The following is a 23,035-nucleotide window of genomic DNA, read 5'->3' as shown; positions in this document are numbered from 1 at the left end:
ATAACAGAAGCATTTTACTGGCATGCCTGTTGGTTAAACTTTGATATTGTTAACAAGGTTTACTTTTCTTAGACCAGAATGACTTCTCAGATCTCCCAGGACTTTTAATTCTTACCTCTTTGCCTGCTTTCAGACTTTTCTTTCCTTTATAGTTCCATATACCTATGTCGTTCATACATGCACACAGGTATGTTTTATCTTTGAGATCTGTGACTTTTACCAAGAAACTTTACGGGTGCTTGGGTTACTTGCTTTGAACCTTGAGACCAGCACATTAAATCTGCCCCTTATCTTTAAATGGAAAACTGATTTTTCTGAGCATATTCTCTACCCCTAACCTCAACCTGATAGGGTGAGGATATCTGCCAGAATCTCATGTTTCATTATACTACTAGATTAAGAAACCAAGCCACATGTTCCCCTGCCAGTGGGGAGTTCACACCATTTCAATCAAGGGTAGCTAAGGCTGTGATAGGAGATCCATCTATGTGTGGGTGCCATCACTAAGAAAGTTGTGAGCTACACCTTGGCTCAAAAATGGGGTTTGCAGTGCCTGCTGAGGGTAAAGAGCTCATGTGCAGTATATTTACCAGTTTGGGCTGAGAACCTTCCAGTAACCTAAAAAGGAAAATGCAGGATTATTTAATATATTATTTTTCCTTAACCTCCATATAACTGGAGGTTAAAGATAAGACTCAAAGTTACAGTATCAAGTCTTCACTCAGCCAGTTCAACTGGGCTATCCAGATAGTGACCTTGAAGCTAAAGTTAGGAACCGAGGAAAGACCCGTTTTGCTAAAGCAGGTTGTTTACAGTAGGGGATGTTAAAGGCTTTAGAATTCCATGGGTTGGCTCTAGGAGCCCTCAAACTCCTCAAATTAGGCACAACTCCCTTTCTCGTTGTGTTGGTGTTTGCACCCTTTCATCTTATGTCCCAGGGGTTCCCCAGGATAGCCAGCCCTCCCTCCTGCCCTCTGCCTCTCTCCCTCCATTCCAAGCAAATCAATGGAGCTTTCACCTCTTAGCTGTGCCTTTCCTTTTCCAGCATCCCTTCAGCATTCTTGCTTGAGGATTGTTCTGTACCCTCTAATCACGATGCCTGGTAAAAACGCTGTCCTTCCTTTGATAAATTTATCTCCTTTGGACTAGACTCTTCATTGTTCTTGAGGCTGCTTCTCAGCCCCTGAGACTAATCCTTTGAGCAGCCCCTCAGTGTGGTGAAGTCCTGGGTGAATGGGATTGTGAGAAGGATTGGGTGGTTGTGGAAATACTTACTTTGTAAGGAGACTCTTGGGGTGACAGGGAAGTGAAGCATAGATGGAACTTGCTGGTGTCAAGCTCAAAAAGGAGCTGAAACATTGAAACTCTGCAGGTTGTGTAGGGTCCACAGGCCAGAAAGCTCCAAGTGTCAGAGGTCTGTTGATTCTTGACATTTGTATCTTGGTGACAAATCTCAGAGCTGTAGGCAGATTGGAAATGTTGTCTTGGTTCCTCTGCAGAGATTCACCCTAGGGTTCTGCAGACCCACTAGGAACTTTGTGGAGAAAGATCACTGCTCCAGATGGTGGGAGAAATTGAGCTCAGTTTCTCACCTCTGTTACTTTGACACAGTACTGTCTTGGCTACACAAAGTCTTGTTTTGCAGCTTTGTTTATATTGAGGCTTTGTTTATATTGAGGCTATATTTTGCAGCTTTGTTTATGTTATATTAAGTTATACTTTTTTATATTGAGGTGTAACATGCATACTTTGTTTTTAGCTAATTGATGCCTTTCTATGGTTGAATGGAGTGGATTTAGAGATACAGAAATGCGTAAAAGAAGGATAATAAAAGGTGTACTGACATACTGCATTCTTCTGAGTAGGTCTGTTCCATTCACTCATCAGTCTTCCCGAAACTCTGATAAGGACAGATGGAAGGGAATGTGCAGAAATAACATGCGAGTAGCACGACGTGGCAGTCCCTCTAATGAGTAGCAGCCCTTATTTCAGGGACTTTGCAAAGTCATTGAGGATTTTTAGCAGGACTGGAATGGGATGACATCTATATTTCAGAGAGGTAATTCTGGGCCAGTGTGGGAGGTAGGGAGACCAGCTATTGCCATGAAAGAAGAATATCTGGAGGAGTGAATTGCAAAGGGGAGACACAAAGTTAACTCAGGAACAAGAGACAAATTCTAGAGCTGACAGACCTTCCATGAGGTTATGGGAATAAAGAAGAAAAAAATGATCTCAGAAGGAAGGCACAGCTTTATTACTGGGTAGGTGCCCATTCAAAGGCAGGGGGTTGGGACTCATTTACACAGTGGTCATCCAGTTTTGCACATTGTGGACCATTTAAAAATTATTTGAAGTGAATCACAAAATGGACTGGACTGCATATCAATTCGATTCAAATAGTGGAGAATTTAAATCATTTTCTGGGGAAGGCATATTTTTTCCATTTGTTCCCTTTCAAGCAGGAGAAGAAAATTAGAAAAGATTCAACAACTGTATTAACTGTACAGAAGAAAGCTAAAAGTTACAACATTAAATTATAGCATGTTCACATATAATTTCCCTCTACTGAACAGAATTAAAAATGACTTCACTACTTTACAATGCTCCAAAATAATGAGCATTGCAGTTTTTGCTTTTTCCAAATGGGTGGTGGATTGTCCTGCAATGAGACTGATTCCACAAGCACATCCACATGAACACTGGTACTTTCAGTCACATCCAAAATAAGCCTCATTGAAATGACGTCGATAATTCCTTCAACAGCTCACTTGGTAGAGCTGAGGAAGAGCAGAGGTCCTTGGTAAAATGATTAAGCATCTAATTGTGAACCCAGCATTTGCGCTTTATTCAATCTCAATCTTTAATTTTGATTCACGTACTCTTTCCCTGTATCATGATGTTTTAGTTTTATTGTTAACAGTAATCCTGTAGTTTTCCATGGCAATTAGGCAATTATTTTCCAGGCAATTATTGTACATCTTTGGTTACTAGCATGTGATTATAGGATCTGTGCTTGGGCCCTAATACAGATCTATTTCTTAAGAGCCAATTTTTCACTTATACTGTGCTGTTAGCAGCGTATATATTAAGATAAAGCTTCACATGAAAATGCAAGGTCCAACTCAGTCAAAACATTCTTCAAGATCAGCTCTAAATAGTTTTCGTTGAAGTTCCAAGAGCAGCCTTTCAGAAGACTCTCAAACACAGAATCCCACAGACCCCTATGAATTGTTCACTTGGGTGTCCTGTCCAGGACTAGATCTTCAGTCTGAAGTCATTCACACATTCAAGTAGGAATTGTAATTATAATTAAGTAATGCTTTTTTTCTTGAAGTTTTCTAGAGGAGGCTAGCTTTGGATGTGTCCTACAAGTGTGCTTTCTTGCAGTTGTCAGAGCCAAGCCTGGGAGCTGTGCAGAAGAGTGACAAGGTAGAGAGGGAATCGGGGAGGCAGCTGCAGCCTTCCAGAGGTGGGGCAGCCAGGCAGAGGGTGTGCATTCAAAAACCAACAGGGTGAAGAGACAGGTGAGCTGGTATTGCTTTCTTCCCCAGGATATCCCACCAGGCAGCCAATTAGTTCAGTTCTCTGGAGGGCTTGCCTCTCTCCAGAATTATGCCAACTGGCTCTCTCCCCATAGTCAGAAAAGTCTGAGTCTTGCTGCTTTTAAAAGTTACTCAAATGGAATTTTACTTTTTGATGTTTTTTTTCTAGGCTGTTTGCACCCCTTCTAAATAGATATGACAATTAAATTTGATTCAAAGCAAAACAAAATCATTTGAGAGTGTCCAACTTTAAAAACACCACCAAAACTGGTGAGGATCAAGGCAACAAGTGGACTAAGAGTGACCTGGATCTCTGTTTGGCTTGAGGGGAGATAGGGGTGTGAACCAGGGTACCCCAATATGGAGCCTCAAGGTCCTGTCCTTTTGTGGGCTTTAGCTCTTATCAGAAGCACAGCAGTGTAAGTCCTCTGGTTTATAAAAAGGAGCTATAGAACCAATTACTAATAATTCATTTTCATCTCCAACTTTGGTTAGAGACTATATATGTGATAAAAGTGTGGTAGGCTATCAAGGTTATGTATTTTATTATTTTATTTTTTCTACATCATCCTTTATAACCCTTTGATCCCTCTCCCTGCCCCCCCAACCTTGGAAGCCCCACTTGATTTATTAATGTTCACTAGTTTTTATAAGTATTTTGCTTTGTGAGCTCATCTGCTATGTAAATGTCCAAATATTTGTCCTTGTTGTTCTCATTTGCTTTTACTAAAGGCAATTCCCTCAAGCTCCTTTCATTGTGCTGTAAATGGCAACATTTTGTCTTTTGTATGGCTGAATAGTATTCCATTGTGTGGATATACCACATTTTATTGATCTCCTTTATTATGTATTTTAAACATAAAATGCAAATAGTCTTTAAAGTTTAATCTTATTTCAGGTGGAATATAGTAATTTTCAATAATGATTAAGCCATTGTGGGTTTTATTTACTGCATACAAATGTCAATATGAATCCTGGAAGCTCATTCTGTTGGAGAAATACCTCTGGTGATAATCACCTTCTTCCTTGGTGTGTGTCTCTAGGGTGATCTGAGGGTCTTCCCTTTTCTTCCCCCTAGGAAAGGGTCTAGGATAGGACCGGAGTAAACAAACCACCCACCCATATATCCAGGTCCCAATCCTTACAGACTCTTTCAAGCTAGCTGTTAGTGGGTCTTCCTGTTTCCTTCCACTCCACATTTAAGAGGAGCCCTCTTCCTATGCTGCATCTTAAACTCACCTCTCAGTCCATTGTAATCTATCCTGCATTAACATCTCTTCAGGACAGATGTATAGATCTGTTGTTACCCACTAGTTTTCCTACTTACTTACAACCTTTCCCTTGTTCTTTTCTCTGACTTTCCTTCCCTACAACAGCCTTTCTCCCTCCTTTACCTGGTTAGATACCTTGCCCCTGCCTCTGATTCCTGATCTTTCCAGGCAGAGTCAGCTATTTCTCCCTTGGGTTTTGGTTACATCTTTAACCCTTTACCGTGTTTCACTTGGTTTATCAGTTCACATTCTGTTGATCCCACTAGATTCTGGAATTCTTGAGAGAAAATTTTTGTTTTTTCCCTTTGTATATCCAGCACCTTGACAGAGTCTGCATAGCATAGATGTTCAACCATGTTGATAGTGGATGAACAAACCCAGTAAAGTTTTGTGTATGTAGGTAATCTTTACAGTGGTCAGGCATGTGTCTTGTTAATTGGAAAATCAGACTGGAGGCACCTTGTCCATGGTGAAGGAATCATTTTTGATAGTACTTTATAGATGCCAAGGAGGCTAAATGTGCATTTAGTACTTTAACTTTGTACATTTTAAATATTATTTTATTATACTATAGACTTTCTGATGATTTTGCTAGAAATGTATCAGGGGAAATGTCTCCTTTTTAACTAAACTAGAAATTATTATTATTTCCTGGAAGCAAACAAAAAGGAAATTGTCTCAAATCAAACCTTCTCCCAAATAGTTAGATTTGGGAATTAAAGATTACAATGAATACGGCCGTTTACCATTTTGTTTTTACTACTCCTAGGAAGCATGTTTATTGGGTTCTAGAACATTACTGTCTAATAAACCTTTTCTGGTAAAGTGTTTTCTTACTGTTGACAATTTCAAAGTCCTGAGTGACTAACCAGCAGGAATATAACATAGAGGGTTAAAGCATGGAATGGATGCTGGAAGACCTTGTGGGAATCTACTTTAATGAGAGGGTAAATGTATACCATAAAAAGATACTGGTTTAGGTTATGAGCTTTCACACACACACACACACACACACACACACACACAGAGAGAGAGAGAGAGAGAGAGAGAGAGAGAGAGAGAGAGAGAGAACTAAAACCACTTAATAGACCTACTGTATTTAATACGGTAAGGTGCTTTGTTTTCTGTCTGCCATCTTTTTTTCTCCACTGTACTGGGCATTACATTGTTTTTTCCCACCAGCTATCTGAGACCATCCTTTCATCCCAAACGTGTAATCTAGACTTTTATTTGATTTCATGGTTTTTGCTTGGGGCCTTATTATTTTCTTTCTTTAGAGATGCATTTAACAAAACCTTAGCTAACCTGATAGTCCCACATTTTTTAGTATTATTTGAATGGCTTAAATATTACCAAAAAAAATACCTGGAGATATGGCTGGATAGTTTCATGAGACTTAGCTATTTACTGAACCAAACTACAGAGCTGGTCTTCCTGGCCCCCCCTCTAGCATTTACTAGAAGCTTCTCTCTCACTACACCTTTTGACGGAAGCTAGTTTATGTCTTGGTAATACCCTGAAGTGCGAAATCAGGCAAATCTAAAGTTTTTCTTCTTTGTTTACAAAACTTGAAACTTGCCAAGAAAATTTTTTTCCAAAATTAAATTAATTCTTTGAGTTTGTAGAAGCCAAAATAAGGTAAAACTAATCTGAAGCAAACTCTTTGAACAGGCTCCAGGAATGCAAGGCCACCACTAGATCTCCTGCTCTGGAAAAGATGAGGACATATTGAAATAATTGAGTGCTAAATAAATGAGGATCTCGTCACTGTTCAGCGATCCTGTGAGGTCGGTGCTGGCATCATCACCACTTCACAAATAGGGAAGCCCGTCTGTGCTCAGGCAGCTTTTCTAAGGAGGCTGCTGAGCCCCTTGAACTCTCCCATATGGTTCCCAGAAGTGGTGGTCAGTGTTTCCAAGAGTAACAGTGGGAATGGCAGCAGCTCCCCTCCTTTCAAGGACACATTTTATCTTTTTGAGGAAAAGTGCCTGTCATTAAGGTCCTATGTCAATTATGAATGAAGTCCATGTGACAGATTGTTCTCCTTCCAAAAGATGTGCCCTCTTGGGTTGACACAAACACCACATTTAGAGGACCAGACAGTTACCCACCTGCTCCAAGAGTGCTTGTTCTTATGCCCAAGATCCCTTTCATTTGGGTAATGTCATTGTCATCTGGCATTGAATACTCTTGGAATAATAATAATTGGCACAAACTGAGAACTAACCAAGTGCCAAGTGTTTGCCAAGCCTTTTACCAACATTATCTCATCTAATCCTCACATCCATGCTGTGAGGTACATATTAGCATCCTCCTCAGATAGAGAATTTAAGCCACTTGTAGAAAATCACCTGACTAGTAACAAGCCAAGCTGTGATTTCAGTCAGGCTCTCTTCGAATCCAAAGGCCATACTTTTAACTAATGCCTATATTTATCTTATACATTAAACATTAAATTGTCACTAGACATTGACACTTGATAGAGAAGAATTACAGCACATCCTACATAGCAATTAGCTGGTAGGGAGGTGTTGTGGAAATGTCATTCCATGAGGCAGAGGACTGGACATTGTCAGACCATTGCAAATTCCTTGACAAAGAAGGAAAACAGTGGGGTTCTGCAGCAAAGAAGAAGCAAAGAAAATATCCATATCCTAATTATACCATGAAGATCAAAAATTTTTTAAGTTAGCTCTCCTGAGAAAACTAAAGGTATTGGGTAGATGGAAGGGCTGGGGGGAGGATGATGAACTTACAAATTTTTCCTGTTTCAGCAAAGGGCCGCTAATCCTGTGTGAGTGTGCAATACTTTACATGTGTTTCTGACAAGTTATTCTGCCCAGAAATTATGACATTCAGTGTTATTGTAATTGCTATTGGAAGCACTATGGTGAATCTTTTCATTATCAATCTTTTCATTATCTTTATTTTTAATTTTTTTTCCTATAATCAGTAGTCTGCCAATGGTCTTTAAAATTCAGACTCTTGCAGACTGAGTTTTCTCCAAACTGATCCCATATATAAGTGTGATTCTGGAATACCGTCAAAGGAACTGCTAATTCTTTCACCTTAATTACATTTCACATGCTTGGTAAATTATAACTACCCCTTTTAATTATTTTTTGTATATATTGTTGGAGATTAAAAGGAGTGGTATAATTAATATAAAAATCACTTCTCTTCTTAAAGATGTGGATTCTGTCTGGACTAGTAAATAATGAACCTGGAATGCCAAAAATGGCTCAGGGCACTGTTGCCAGTGCAGAGTGTATTCACTGCATTCTAGAAGAGGGTTTTTTTACTTCAAAGCCAAGGACTGGCAGTGGTTTATATATGTGGGATCAAGAAGCCACAGAACCCATCTACAGGAAGGTGGGTCAAAGCATGGGAAGAAGAGACATTAGTGGAGAAGACACACAGACATGAATTAATTTCCATCAACCTCCTACCAAGTCCTATGACCTGTTTTCTTAGATTTTGCCACAATTTGTAGACCAGGAATTACATGTTCCATCACTGAAGGTCATAAACCACTGCCAGTCCAGGAGCAACTCATTTCACTAATTAATTGGAAATGCTGATGATAAATAAGTAAACAGATAAATAAAATATTTGACATACCATGAAGGAACTAAACAATCTAACTGCCCAATGAAAAGTAGACACAACAGTCTTTTTGTTTTTTGTTTTTGTCATAAAAAAGCAGATTATACAAAATTATCTTTATTTGTCTGTTTATCTTCTTCTGGACTGAAAGTTCTACAAGATCAGGGACATAGTCTTGCTTCCTGCTCTTTCCTAAGCAACACTGACTGGCACATAATAGGCCCATAATAAATACTTGTGCAGGACAGCTTTTAACTAAGTGAGTACACTAGAGAGAAACTGATGGAAACCCTGTGCACAATTAGGGGAACTGGAAAACATTTTATTTGTATTTTTATTACATTTGTTTTTAAATATTTTTCTGAGTTAGTATACATTTTAGCAGAGAAATTTTTTTTCAGGTGGAGAATCTATGGCAAAATAAAACCCTATAATGCAGTAATTTATGAATTCATATAGCACACCTATAGTAATTCATGAGATCTAGGATAAGAGTCTGACCACACTTTGGTTCATCTTTATTTCTAGATATAACATTTGCTTTTAAAATTTATGATTGACCTTTGAAGTTTTTTGGGGAAAAATTCATATTTAGTACAATGGGAAAAACTTACAGAACATAAAGACCTATATAATGAAGACCTATACAAGACATTGTTAAAAGATATACAAGGAATTAGAAAGAATTTCATGCTCATGGATTGGAAGAATTAACATTGTTAAAATAACTATCTTGCCAAAAGCCACATGCAGATTCAGTGCAATTCCTATCAAAATATTCCATCATATTCTTTTCAATGATGTTTTTGGGGACATCACTACAATGGAAAGGAAAACAAAAGCAAAAATAAACACATCGGGCTGCATCAAATCATAAAGCTTCCGAACAGTAAAAGAAACTATCAATAAAACAAGAGACACTCCACTGAATAAAAGAAAATGTTTGCACATCATACATCTAACAAGGGGCTGATATCCAAGATCTCCAAAGAACTCACTCAACTCAACAAAAATAAAACAAATAATCCTATAAAAAATGGACAGAAGAACTAAACAGACATTTCTCCAAAGAAGACATAGAGCCAGCCAATAGACATGTGAAAAAAATGCTCATCATCACTTATCATCAAGAAAATACAAATCAAAACACAATGAGATACCACTTCACACCTGTGAGAATGGCCCATATCAAAAAGATCAGAAACTGCAAGTGTTCATGAGGATGTGGAGAAAAAGGAGTCCTCATACAGTGTTGGTGGGAATGTAAGCTGGTTCAGCCTCTATGGAAAGCAAAGTGGAGATATCTCAAAATATTAAAAATAGATCTACTATATGGTCCGGCAATTCTGCTCCTGAGTATCTATCTGAAGAATACAAAAATGTTAATTTGAAGGAATATATGCACTCATATGTTCATTGCAACACTATTTACAAAAACCAAGTTATGGAAACAACCTAATGCCCAATGATAGCTGAGCAGATAAAGAAGTGTGTGTGTGTGTGGTGTGTGTGTGTGTATACATATATACACACAGATGTATATATGTAGTTCTAACCTTCCAGAATCAACTTGACAAAATTAATTAAAAACCTTCAAAAATATTTGCATTTAACCTATTCACTTTAATTCTGAGAATATATCTTAATGAATTAATGAGGTACATATGAATATTTAGACTTTGAGAGAATTGGATGAAGTGCTATTTAAGATAGCAAAATATTGGACATCATGTAAATGACCAACAAGAGTAAAATAAAGTCATGGCACATAATCCAACATAATAACATTTGTCCATTAGGGAAGTATTGTATACAAATTTCTTTATTGATATGGAAAGATGCTGAAGATGTATTAAAGGGGAAAAGTTAAATTAAAAAAATAATAGTTACAGTATTCCATATTTTGGAGAAAGGGAAATAGAAACAGAGTTAGGAAAATGAAGTATACATTGATGTGTTTTTAATCTTTGTAGTGAGAGGATTGTGGTTGCTTCTAAATATTTTTTTATTTATTCATGGTCTCTGACTTTCTTATGGTTAACACCCAAGTTTTGACAGTAACGTGTGTATACTTATTTAAAATGTAAAGACGTAGTTTTGCTTTCAAGTTTCCCTGGGGAAGCCAATAGAAACATGGACAAAGGATATGAGCAGGCAGTTTCTGTAAGGAGACACCTGGTTAGTTATCTTGGATGTGAAGAGATGCTTGAACTCACAAGTGGTAGAAGTAAGGCAAATACAAGATCACTAGGATACCACTTTGTGTTTTTTTTTTAAAGAGTTATTTATTTATGTATACAAGAACTGGGGTACAGGCAGAGGTGCAGAGGGTGAGAGGATTCACCAGAGACAGAGTGGGGAACAGAACAGGAGGACCGACTGAAATACACTGCTGAGGGGAGCAGCAGGTGAGATAGGAGAGGTCTGCCACGCCATGTGGGTAGTTCCCTGGCCAGGGATCACTTACTTCATAGGTTGCATCTTAACCCCTTCACCACCAAGGAGGCCCTAAGATACTGCTTTGTACCTTTCAGATTGGCAAAAAAGAAAACAGAAATTGGGTGAGAATGAGAGGAGATAGGATTCTGTTTGGAGCCTAGACTGGCATAACCCTTTCTAGAGTGAATCTTGAGGATTATTGTGAAGAGCACAATAAATAGATTTTCTGCTATTAACCATCAATCCAGGACCCAGTAGTAAGGTTTTTATTTTCCTTTTTAAAAAACAAGGAAGTTGACTTTATTTTATTGTGGATTATTATGGGTTTATGATTATTGTGGAACTTATAATTATTTGTATTAAGGATAGAAAAAGCAGGGGCCTCCCTGGTGGCGCATGGGTTAAAGACAGCTCTATCAAGCAATTGCCAGCCACTGCAGCACTAGTTCAATCACCAGCCAACCAGGGAGCTACCCACATGGCGCAGCAGACCTCTCCTTGCTCACTGCTCCCCTCAGCAGTGTATTTCAGTCAGTCTGCCTGTTCTGCTCCCCGCTCTGTCTCTGGTGAGTCCTCTCACCCTCCACACCTCTGGCCTGTACCCCAATTTTTATATGGATAAATAAATAAATCTTTTTAAAAAAGGATAGAAAAAACAAATGGGAGTACCACTTCCCTCAGCCTAACCCACAAAAAAAGAAAATGAGTGGTATTAATAAGGGAAAGTAATTAAAATTTTGGAGAGGGATTGTATGAACTTAGATTTTATGATAAATAAAAAGGAGATGGCAAAATAAAGGGTCAGGCATGTGTGCTTGAATAAAACAGACTTCAAAACTTCACAGCATTGTCATAAAACTTGTGAACGCCTTGAGAAGCTACCATCCCTGGAGTGATATGGCAACATAACAAAGTGCAAGATGAGGAAATGCCCATTTGTCCAGGAACATCAGATTTTATACACAATATAAATCTTGTACATCCTAGAAGTCAGTCATAAGACCTTGCTCCCATCCTAACTCAGAAGAGAATATTCAAAAAGATTTTATAAATAAAAGGCTCTTCAGTGTTGTCAGAGTTGAATCTTTCTCTGAACCCCATTGTGAGGTAGGAGTGTAATGACCTGAAGGGAAGACTGATTATGATGGATGTGATGGGCCACATTATAAGCGTTAGCCTTACCCAAAATTGTAAAAGTACATAATTCGAGTTTCATTTCATTTTATTTTATTTTTTTTCGAGTTTCATTTTAGAAAAATAATTATGAAAGAATCTAAAGACTATAAATGACTAGATGATCAGTTTGAATGAACAATTGGGCTTTACTGTGATGTCAGCGGTAGTAGGACAAATGCTTATTTATATGTACAAAAGGGAGCAGAATTAAGGTCGGGTATCACATCAAAGGATGCCAAGGATATGGGGTAAATTCCAAATGGTAGGCATAGGTTAAGTATCTCAGGAAGCAGTGAGGATTTAAACTAGGACTAGCATATGCTTCTGCATTTTAAGTATCATTTTTAATAATAATAATACCTGATTGGTGGGAAAATTTCAAACTATGCAGAGATGCATAAAGGACTGTTATTTTCTTTATTTTATATTCAGCTTCCCTTTCCCCCAGAACATCTATTCTTCCAGGTAAATAATAGTATTTATACACAGAGAGAGTAGAAAAAGAAAAGGTACTGGCGTGATAGCTAAAGGATGGGGAATTTCTTTTTGGGAAAGTAAATGTCCTAAGATTGATCATGATGATGGATGAGCAACTCTTGTGATTATTTTATTTTATTTATTTTATTTTTTAAGATTTATTTATTTATGCATGCAAGACCTGGGGTACAGGCCGGAGGTGTGGGGGGTGAGAGGATTCACCAGAGACAGAGTGTGGAACAGAACAGGGAGATCGACGGAAATACACTGGTAAGGGGAGCAGTGGGCGTGTCAGGAGAGAGGTCTGCTGTGCCATGTGTGTCACCTCCCTGACCGGAGATCAAACTCGTGCTGTAGTGGCTGACGATAGCTTCATAGGTTGCCCCTTAACCCCTTGCGCCACCAGAGAGGCCCCTGTGATTATTTTAAAACAATCAAATTATACACTTTCAATCAGTGAATTGTACAGTCTTGGAATTATAGCTCAAAAAACTATTATTTTAAAAAGAAAGAGAAAATAAACAGAAATATCCTGTTCAGACAGGAAGACCAACTGAAGCAATGACAATGAAGACCTTGGTGATAAGGAATTTCATGGAATTGTTGCCTGTGGGGACCACTGTCTCTGGGGAGGGTGGAAAAGTGAGTGGTGGCCTCACAGAGTTCTCTGCATCCACAGCTAGAAAAGGCATTGGGTCAATGATGTGGCTAGATCTGAAAGAGCCGTAGTTGGGGTTGCCAGATAAAAGAGAGGGTGAATTTATGATAAATGACAAATACTTTTGAAGAAGAAGTAGGTCTCAAATATTTGCTGAATCTGGCAACCATTGCCATAGCACAACCCAGTTGGTGAAAATGAAAGCTCTGTACACAGGCAAGTCAACCTGACTTTTTTCCTAAGAATACCCAGCAAGCACATTGCTAGCTATGGTATTTGTGGGGGGAGGATAATGGACATACAGAAAGAATAAATAAATATTATATAAAAAAATAAAATAAGAAAGGGTCTTGAATGGACAGGTCTTGATAATGAGCTGTGTCTGATTAATTCAGCTCTCTGAACCAAAGTCCAAAAAGAAGGGGTAAAAAAAAGTTTTCCTCTGGAATTTCTTCACTGATGAAACTGATGACTGGATAAAGAGGATGCAGTTGACCCTTGAACAACACAACTTTGAATTTTGAAGTTCTACTTTACTGCAGATTTTTTAAATCCCTCCTCTTCCTTAGCCTACTCAACATGAAGATGATAAGGATGAAGACATTTGTGAGATCCACTGATGATTTTCTTAATATTTTCTTTTTTCTTGAATACCTTGTTGTGACACTATAGTGGATAGTACATATAACATGCAAAGTATGTGTTATTCAACTGTTTCTGTTGTGGGTAAGACTTTCAATCAACAACACGCTACTTGTAAAATTTTGGGGAGTCAAGTTATATGCAGTTTTTTGACTGCATTATTCACCCCTTTGCATTATATTCTGTTCTACAAAGCAATCTCTATGGACTACACGGTGATTCCAGCAAAACTAAATGGCAAGACTATGAGTAGGAGAGGGCATGAGTAGGTGACGAGGGACTCAAGAGGAAAAAAAATTAATAATTTTATAAACCTAGTACAAAATGAAAATAATTAATTGACTAGCAGCATTGCTTCACCTAGACTTATTCTTTTAAAGCTTACATTCTTGGGCCTCCCCTGGTGGCGCAGGAGGTTGAGCGCTGCACTGTGAAGCTGTCCGCAGCCTCTGCAGCGCTGGTTTGATTCCCTCAGCAGTGTATTTCAGTCAGCCTGCCTGTTCTGTTCCCCTCTCTGTCTCTGGTGAATCCTCTCACCCTCCCGTGCATCTGGCCTGTATCCTGGTTCTTGTGTAATAATAAATAAATCTTTAAAAAAAAAAAAAGAAAAGCTTACATTCTTATAAATATTAGCAAAAGAGTGTCAACAAATACAAGCCCTTAATTGTTGCCAAAGAGATAGCCAGAAGAATAGGCAAAGTTTAAGTCTCTTATTGGAAAATGACAGTTCAGTATGTGTCACTGACTGTCACTCTTTTAAAACATTTTTCTTGGGCCTCCCCGGTGGTGCAGTGGGTTGAACACAGTGCTGTGAAGTTGTCCACAGCCTCTCCAGCGTGGGTTCAATTCCAGGCCAGCCAGGGAGATACCCATATGGCACGGCAGACCGCTCCTGTCTTTGGTCCATCTGCCTGTTCTGCTCCCCACTTTGTCTCTGGTGAATCCTCTCACCCTCCCATGCCTCTGACTGTACCCCAGTTCTTGTATAAATAAAGTAAATCTTAAAAAAAAATAAAACCTTTTTCTTATTTAATGTTACAGCTGATTACAAGGAGAGCTTTAATACGATTGGAAACATTGAGGAGATTGCATATAATGCTGTTTCTTTTACCTGGGATGTGAATGAAGAAGCAAAGGTGAGTGTAAAAGTAACATCAAAACATTGTTCATACATTTCAAATTACCTTCCATTCTCTGCAGATAATTCTTTTGCAAAAGTCTATATAGCTAAGGAAAGATCTGTTAACTCGAGCCAGAGCAAAAGGGAACGAAACTACTATATTTCTCTAGAAATTACACACATTCAATTATGTGAAGCTAAATTGCTTTTTGAGGAGGCACAGGAGAAAAGGGAGTATGCTTGTTCCTCTGTGGCCTCCTGAACATGGACTGAGCTGCTTGACCCTCCCAAGCTCATTTTGACTTTTGGGACTGGCAAAAGCTAAAACCAGAAAACTTTTTCCAACTCCACTATAGATATCCTCCACCTGCCCCTCCCCCCCATACTCTGTGACTGCTGTCTTTTCCAGAGGCAGGAAAATATTCAGAGCTTTGGTCTCCTTTGGTAAGTGACTAGGCAAGACTGCCTGATCCCCCTGCTCCTCCCAGGTTTAATGAGCTTGAGGGTGTGAGCAGGTCTCTGAACTTGCTCCCTGAGGTGTGGCCATCACCATGACCTTGAGACATTTCCTTCATGTTGCTGCTTGAGCTTTTGCTATTTTTCCAGCGCCAATATGGTTAAGAAAGGTATCGGTTCACCATTGCACTGGTTTAGATTAAAAAGTAGACTCATTAAAAAAAAAAAAAAAAGTAGACTCATTCATATCTGCATTTGCTTTCCAGTCATGCATCTCTGTTTTTATGTAAACGCCCAACTTCTTTGCTATGCCCACCCTTCTTTCTGTGCTCCTTAGCTGCTGATCCTTGATCCTTATGTTGCGCTTAGGGAAGTTTCCAGGTAAAATCTAAGCTTGTTTTCTGCTTCAGTTATGTACTATCTAGGAGGGTGTTAGAAGACTTTGTCTTCAAACTAATGAAAAGGTCAATGTAAACAACTTCCTTCAATGCTTTATTGTCTGCAAGCAGGGTGAGAAAGGAAGCTGGCTGGGAACTTGTGGGCATGATTTACAGAAGAAGATGAATTGCTCAGTGTCTCATTTCACTCATGTATGAAACAATGTAAATGGAATTGGCTTTGGGCCCAAGAAAGGTGACCCAAATGGGCAAGCAACAGCAGAACACAGAGCTCCCTGGGGAATGTTCCAGGAGCTCTGTGCGTCCGAAGGAGGGAAGGGGGCCTAATGGCAGTTGGAAGATCAGGTCCCATACAGAACTATAGGGAAAGTTTGTTCCAGGATCTACTCTGCCTCCATTTAAAGTTCCCCTCCAAGCCATTAGCTTTCTCTTCCTGCCATGTTCTCACAAAGGCTAGATGGCTGGGCCAGATAATCAAAAGGCAGTTTGTGCAATTGCACCACAGGCCACAGCTGGGATCCTTAGCAAGTCATCTGACCTCTCTGGGCCTCAGGTCTTTTACTCAAAAACAAAGCAAAACAAACAAACTTTACCAGTGGTCTCTGCTGTACTGGGTGTGTGCTGTGGTGTACGATGGCTGAAGCCTCAGTGAACTGAGCAGGGAGGCAGGAACACCAATGACCAGTCATCAGTGTGAGGTGAGAGGCCGGAACATAGCTGTCACTGGGGAGACAATGGGACCCTATTCTTGGAGGTGCCTCACCAACGCAAGGCCAGCTGCCAATGTGAGCTGTGTGCCCATCACCCTGATGTTCATTACCCCAAGATCTGTGATCCTGAGTGCCGGTAGGGGAGAGTGTTAACTGTTAGGTGTCAATAAGAACCTTTGAAAGAAGATGCCTTCTTTCACCAGAAGGGACAGTCTGAATGATGGAGGTTCTGTGGTAAACTAACATATCAAGGCCATTAATTTGGATGACACACTCTTCCTAATAGGTGTTCACTTCTCTCCAATCAGTTTGCGTGTGTGTGTCTGCATGTGCAAGTGTGTGTTGTTTCAGGCTGATAAGATAAAACTCATGGTCTCCTGGCTGTGGAGGATATTTGTTTGAGTAGCATATTTTAGTGACTAGTACTTGATTGTTGCAATTGTATGCAGTCTGGGTAAACCCATAGGTAATATAGGAATAGTTCTAAATATTTGTTCCCAAGCTACTGAAGGAGTTTAAAAGGAAAAATATAAAAGTAAAATCTACCTCATCAGGAAGGATTCTTTTTTCCTACCTGCAGAACCTAAGTTATTTCTTTAAACTATTATTAATTCTATAATAAACACTGCTAAAAAGTAAATTGCTCAGTTGTGAAAGGTGTCCCTCTCGCAGCGAGTGTTTGTTATCTTCATGGCGTGGACATCTCTAGCGCAGTAACCTTTGTCCTCTGCTCCCTGTGTCACTATCCACACAGAAATCTGTAGGCTTCGGGGCTGGGGCTCTCCTCATTGTCACATGAGGTTTTGGTTTCTGTGGCCAAGGACACAAATTTGCGAACAACAGCCTTTGTACAGTCCACAGAAATTAAAAATGTATCCATCATACAATCATGTACTAGTATTTCAAAATTTAAATTTTTGCCCATGTCAGTCAGAAGACTACTTTTTTAAATCTAGGCTTCTGGGTTCTTTTAGATAATTAAAAATCTTGGCATCCACAGCCCAAGTGTTTGCAAGGCCATCAGTGACTCCTGTGAGTACTGGCTGTTCTCTTTAATGTTTTCTTTTGTTCTCCCCATTCTTGATCTTTCCCTACCTGGCCTGGTAGACATTTGAATTTTCATGCCTCAAACATACCCCATCAGAGAACTGAATGTGCAATTTAGATCAGTGCTTGGAGATCAGTGTTGGAGAAAATAGTGGGCACAGCATAGCGAGAGGAGTGGGACCAGAAACCCTGCCTGAATTTTCTGGTTCCTTTGTCCAGCCCGTTGGCAGCAGACGAGAGGCTAATATGTTGGCGCTATGGCTGCGATATCATTTTGAATACCCATGATGGCAATAAATCTTGGTCTTTGAAGATTTTTTAAAAAAACATTAGAAAGCCATGTGTTCAGTTGGAAATACGTGTCAATAAATTCGATAATGCCATTTTCTGGTTAAGAATGAGCTTTCCTTTGCACAAGACCAGCTTTGTCGAAGGCCACACAGAAGGGACACTACAAATATTCTCTGATCGATGGCAGCATCGTTTGAGAAAACTTGTCTTTCCAGGAGGACGATGTTGAGACTGGCTTTATTTTGAGAAAACAGCACACTGTTTGCTAATCTTGCCACAAGTGGATAATCAAGACCTGGTGATAAGACTTGTAGATTTTTCCAGTGCACATTCCCACTTTCTCCTTTTGTTACTGACTTACGTTTTACTTCTACCTCCCATTTTCCATGAATGGAAGAAAGGAAAGAACGTGAAACTCTAATCATATAGGTTAATTTAATTATAGGAAAAAGTTGAACTAAAGACAGTGTTACAACTCTTAGTTAAAATTGAGGTGCAAGGATTTAGCTGCAGATTTCCAGTCTCTACTGCAGCAGGATCCTGGCAGAACTATTCCAGTTCTACCCAGAACCGGTTTTGCTGGTTGTGCCACCGTGTCTGTGCCCAGTGACAAGAACAGCGGGACGTTCTTTTCCCCTCAGGCTCTGTGCTTGCTGGAAGCTCATGCGTCATGTGAATGAGTGTCTGTGGGTCCCAGGGAATGACTCTGGTGACACGTAGGTGGGTGGGGTTCTGAGCACCCACCTGTCACAGCCTAGACATTAATGGGGGCTGGAGCAGAGGATGATACAGAACAAAAAGCCCAGAAATGCAGATCAAGCAACTAGGGGCTTGTCCTGGCACTGGAATAGCTTGCTTTGTGACATCCTCCTTCTGTGCTTCTGTTTCCTGAGCTGGAATGTGATAGAAAGGGGAACAGGGATTAATTATTAAAATTGATTATTAGTAATAGATCATTAAGGCCTCACCCATGTGATTCTAATGGGAGGACTGCAGTGTTCCATTCTTTCACATAACTCCCATTTTTTTTCTCCCTTTAGCCAAACACTGGTGCCTACAAAGTAGATTTGTTGGCCTCTAATCCCCAAGATGAGGAATTCCCACGCAAGACCCTATTGAATTATTGAGGAGTGCTAAGCTCAGATTCCTGGCATGGAGAGCTGCCTTTCTCCAGGCGATGACATCACCCTCCAGGGCAGGAGCACAGCAAACCCTAATTACAGGCTCCTCTTTCTTCCAGATTTCTAAGGAGAGTCTTGAAACTGGGCCCCTTATTTTTGTCCAGTCCCATTTTCCCTGTTCACAATGATTTCAAGATTAAAGGAAACTCAGTGTGATACAAAGACCTTTCTCATGTGACTACAGAAAATTGCTAGAGCATTAAAATGTTACTCAGTGCTTTAAGGAACAAGTTTCCTTTTTGTGTTGAGCATTGAAACGCCATACCAATTTCCCCCCATTTTAGTACTTCACCCTCTCGTGGCTTATAAACTACCTAAGATGAAGGAGGCTTCTCTCCACAAACCCTTTTAATCCCTTTGCAGTCAAACTTTTGGAATGTTCTTAATTCAGTGAAAATGTGCTTCCTCTTTCCCTACCAGCATCACTAGATAGTCAAGCAAACCCACCCACCCACTACTAGTCCACCCACTCTGTCTCAGTGATTTAAAAAACTGCTGTTATCATTCAGTGATACGGAATTCTGTCTCCCCTGGGTGACTCTGCTGCCTAGACTCTCTATCTCCCCTGGGTGACTCTGCTTCCGGAGCGATTACTCCAGAAATCATGCCTGCCCTGAGCTGAGCTAAAGGTGGGGCTTTGGGGCGTTGGCTAGTCCAGCCGTCCACTCCACCACATCAGTGGTAAATACTCTTTCTGTATTTGGGGATTTGGGAAGAACTATCAGACAGTAAGTTGTTGCAGTTTTAGAAACGACACAAGACAGCATATGTTTTAGTCTCTGTTAATAAATATTTTGTGATGAGGTTGAGACACGAGCAAAGCTGAGCCCTAGTCAGGGTGGGGTGGGGATAATGAAGCTGAAAGACAACTTGGATCATTTTCTTCAAGTTCTGGTTCCACTAAATAATAACTTTCTACATGCCAGGCATTGTGAAACTAGGTGGATTTTAATTCCGTGTCCCTCTGAGTCCAGAGTCCCTCATCACAAGAGAGGGAAAGCTGCAGTGGTATTTTTTAGACCAAAGCATGCTATCAGTTTCCTTCTCAAGAAAATCTGTACAACCTATGTGGGTCCAGAAAGAAAAAAACACATGATAAACGCTGTTTCCTTGAGCAAAGCAATTCTATCAAGTCTCCCAGCTTTTGCCACAGTCTCCCCACCCCCACTAACAAGGAAGGACTAGCTGGTCATCACTTGGAGCACACAGGTCTCCCCGTCCGTGCCTTTTGTTATCCTTATACATTACCAGATGGGCTAAATGGAAGCATGAGTACTATTTAGACTCCTTGCCCTCTTCAATTGAGTGTGTATGTTAGCCTACCTTAGTGATCTCATTTACATAATTACAATCTTCCACTGTATTCATTGAAGATCAGTTCATGCTAACACTGTGGTTCTAAAACATGTCATTGTTTTCTTCTTTTTACATTTATACATTTATATTCTATTTTCCCCATTTCTCTCCTGTTCCTTTCCCTGGTATGCTGAATTTCATTTTCATATTCATTTATATTATTTTTGTGTAGTTTTCTCTAATGCTTTTTTTTCTTGTGTTGAAGGGTAAAGACTCTTCCTTACTCTGTTTTTTCCCAAAACCATGCATTAAAAAAAAATTGGAGCGAGAATGATGATGATCAGCGAAGACAAGAGTTGCAAAAGGTTCACCATGACTCTGATTTCTGTTTACAACTTAAGAAGTGATTATTTACATATAACAATATTCATTTTATAGGTAGAGTTTATAGGTCCCTTTGGATGCTTTTAATTAATTGGATTTTTATAAGAGATTTCCATGTAATATTTGAAATTGTGAGAAAATGCAAGTTGGTATTGGGGTATGCTGATATTTTGTCTGGACTCAATTTCCCTGCTGATTTTTGCCTTATTTATTGTCATTTTGTCTGACTTTGCTTTATACCAAGAAAATATCATATAACAACTAAGACCCATCTCAGGGATGGAAACATGAATGTGTTAAAAATGAGTCAGCTTGCAGAGCAGGAAAATAAAAGTGAATAAAAGTGAGCAGGAGTAAAAAAGTTCTCTTCTGTACTTATAAATCCACCCTAAAGAAAGTGAAGTTGATTTAGTGCTCCAGCCTTGCTCTAAACGTTGAGTATTTGAGATGGCCTGGATTGTGACTTGCTTTATATTGCAAGGCATTACTTGGGCTATCACTTTAGGGTGACTGACTCTTGCATGTGAAATCCAGGTTTCTCATTGTGTGGGTCAAACTTTTCGCTTCCCAGTGCTGCCTTTCAAGGCACAACCAGAGGTCAGAGAGCCAAGCCTAGATTTTAGCACCATCAGCTGCTAATGGATAGAAAAAACTGCCTCCCTGTCCTCATTATGTCCATTTTAGTAGCTGAACAGACAGAATGGTGGGAACAGTGATGCTTTGATCATAGCTTTTGAAAAGGTAATAAATTGGAGAAAATATAGATGTCCTAACCTTCTCGTGCACTGCAAATTATTTAGTCTCTTTGGGTGGAAAAGAAGGTTGTGCTAATTAAAAGTCTGCCTTGAAGTTCAATATGAAATCATGACGAATCCATTAAATTGTCTCAAATTTATGCTTTCTCCCTTCCTTCTCTCTCTCTCCCTCTTCCCCAACATTTCTTTTTTGGTCTAAAGTATATAATCAGTTTTTATTGAGCCCCCACTGTGTGTCAAACATAGCACTTTAGAATAAATTATGGTTTTGGTAATTTTGTCAAGTCATGCCTTCTAAGGGAGGTTTCTGTGTTCTCTTTCTGCTAAACTCCAAGACTGGACACCAGGGGGAGTGAAGATATGTAAATATTGATTTTCAGGATGAAAGGAGAAACCAAGGACTGCCCAAGGGCGGCCATATTCCTGAGTGCCCTCGGGGGTCATGACCAGATTCCTTCTTCCAGATCCTTCCTCCTGCTAGCAGTCTGAGAGCTCCCTTTGTGCTTAGAACACAGTCCAGGATGAAGTGTGGCTGATTAAGGAAAAGTTATATCCTATTCTTTTTTTTTGATTTAAGTAGGGCCCAATTTAAACAGAGCATCTTATGGAGGTTTAGAGAATTACAGAGCATCTCCCATGGCCTCAAAAGTAAAGAAAGGGGTAGGGGGACTTCTAGAAGGGGGTCTTGAAAGGTCAAGATACACACTGCGAAGCAGAGCAAATGACATTTTTATGTGTTTGCTGGGGTGTGGTGTGGGTGAAGGGAGTTTTAAAAGAGAAAGGTAAACATTTGCTGGAGACTTTGGTATTGAACTTAAACAAAGCCTTGCCTTTGTTCCAGTTTTATAAGGTAATGGATGGCAGGAAAAACTCTAAAGGCGTTAATTCATATAAAAAAAGAATAATCTTTGGAAGGCATCTCATTGAGGCTATCAGTGGTTTGATCTTTCATTAGAATGTTGGAGTTCTGACCTGAAGAATGCTGAGGGCTCTGTAACTTACATGTATGCACTGCTGTGTATTGCTCACGTGTGCATGCACACCATGGCTACTAATATTTGTTCAGTGATTATCATATACCAGAACTCTGCCCGGTGCTTTATATATATTATGCAATTTGATTCATAGTTTTAGGTGGATTTCATTTTTCATTTAAATAATCTTTTCCACATTTGCTTTATCCCCGCTCTCTCTTTATTCTCTCTTTCTTTCTCTCTCTCTCTCTCACACACACACACACACACACACACACACACACACAAACACCTATATTTCACTTCTAAATACTTCAGCACAGGGTGAAATCACCTTTTTGTGGGTTCAGGGAAGACCTGAGGGAGGAGTAACATATGGGCTGTGACTTAAGAGGGAGGTGGAATTCAGACATGGCAGCTGGAAAAAGGAACACACCAGGTAGAAAAAGGGGGTGTTCAAAGTGCAGAGCTTGGAAAGCAGAGAAGAGCAGGGCCTTGTAGAAGACAGGAAAGAATTTTAAGTTGTTGGTAAAGGGGTGACAGAAGTCATGAGAAAGAATGGAATTGCTGTGGAAAGAATTGGAGGGCAGGCTAAAGGAAGTTCAAGGGCAA

General features: G+C 39.7%; 1 protein-coding gene across 1 annotated transcript in view; it reads left to right on the top strand.

The window, feature by feature from the left end:
- The window catches only part of GRHL2 (grainyhead like transcription factor 2), a gene marked incomplete at its 3' end in the record, with an annotated part of 96,193 nt that overhangs the window by 27,844 nt on the left and 45,314 nt on the right, over positions 1–23,035 (top strand). The window contains exon 7 of the mRNA XM_084229291.1: positions 14,853–14,947. Coding sequence (XP_084085417.1) covers positions 14,853–14,947 — 95 coding nt within the window. The remainder of the gene's footprint in view (positions 1–14,852; positions 14,948–23,035) is intronic.

The sequence above is a fragment of the Talpa europaea genome (assembly GCF_964194135.1).
Source record: "Talpa europaea genome assembly, chromosome: 3".
NCBI classification, from domain to species: Eukaryota; Metazoa; Chordata; class Mammalia; order Eulipotyphla; family Talpidae; genus Talpa; species Talpa europaea.
The sequence above is the reverse complement of the archived record's forward strand: the minus strand, read 5'-3'. Positions and strand labels throughout refer to the sequence as shown.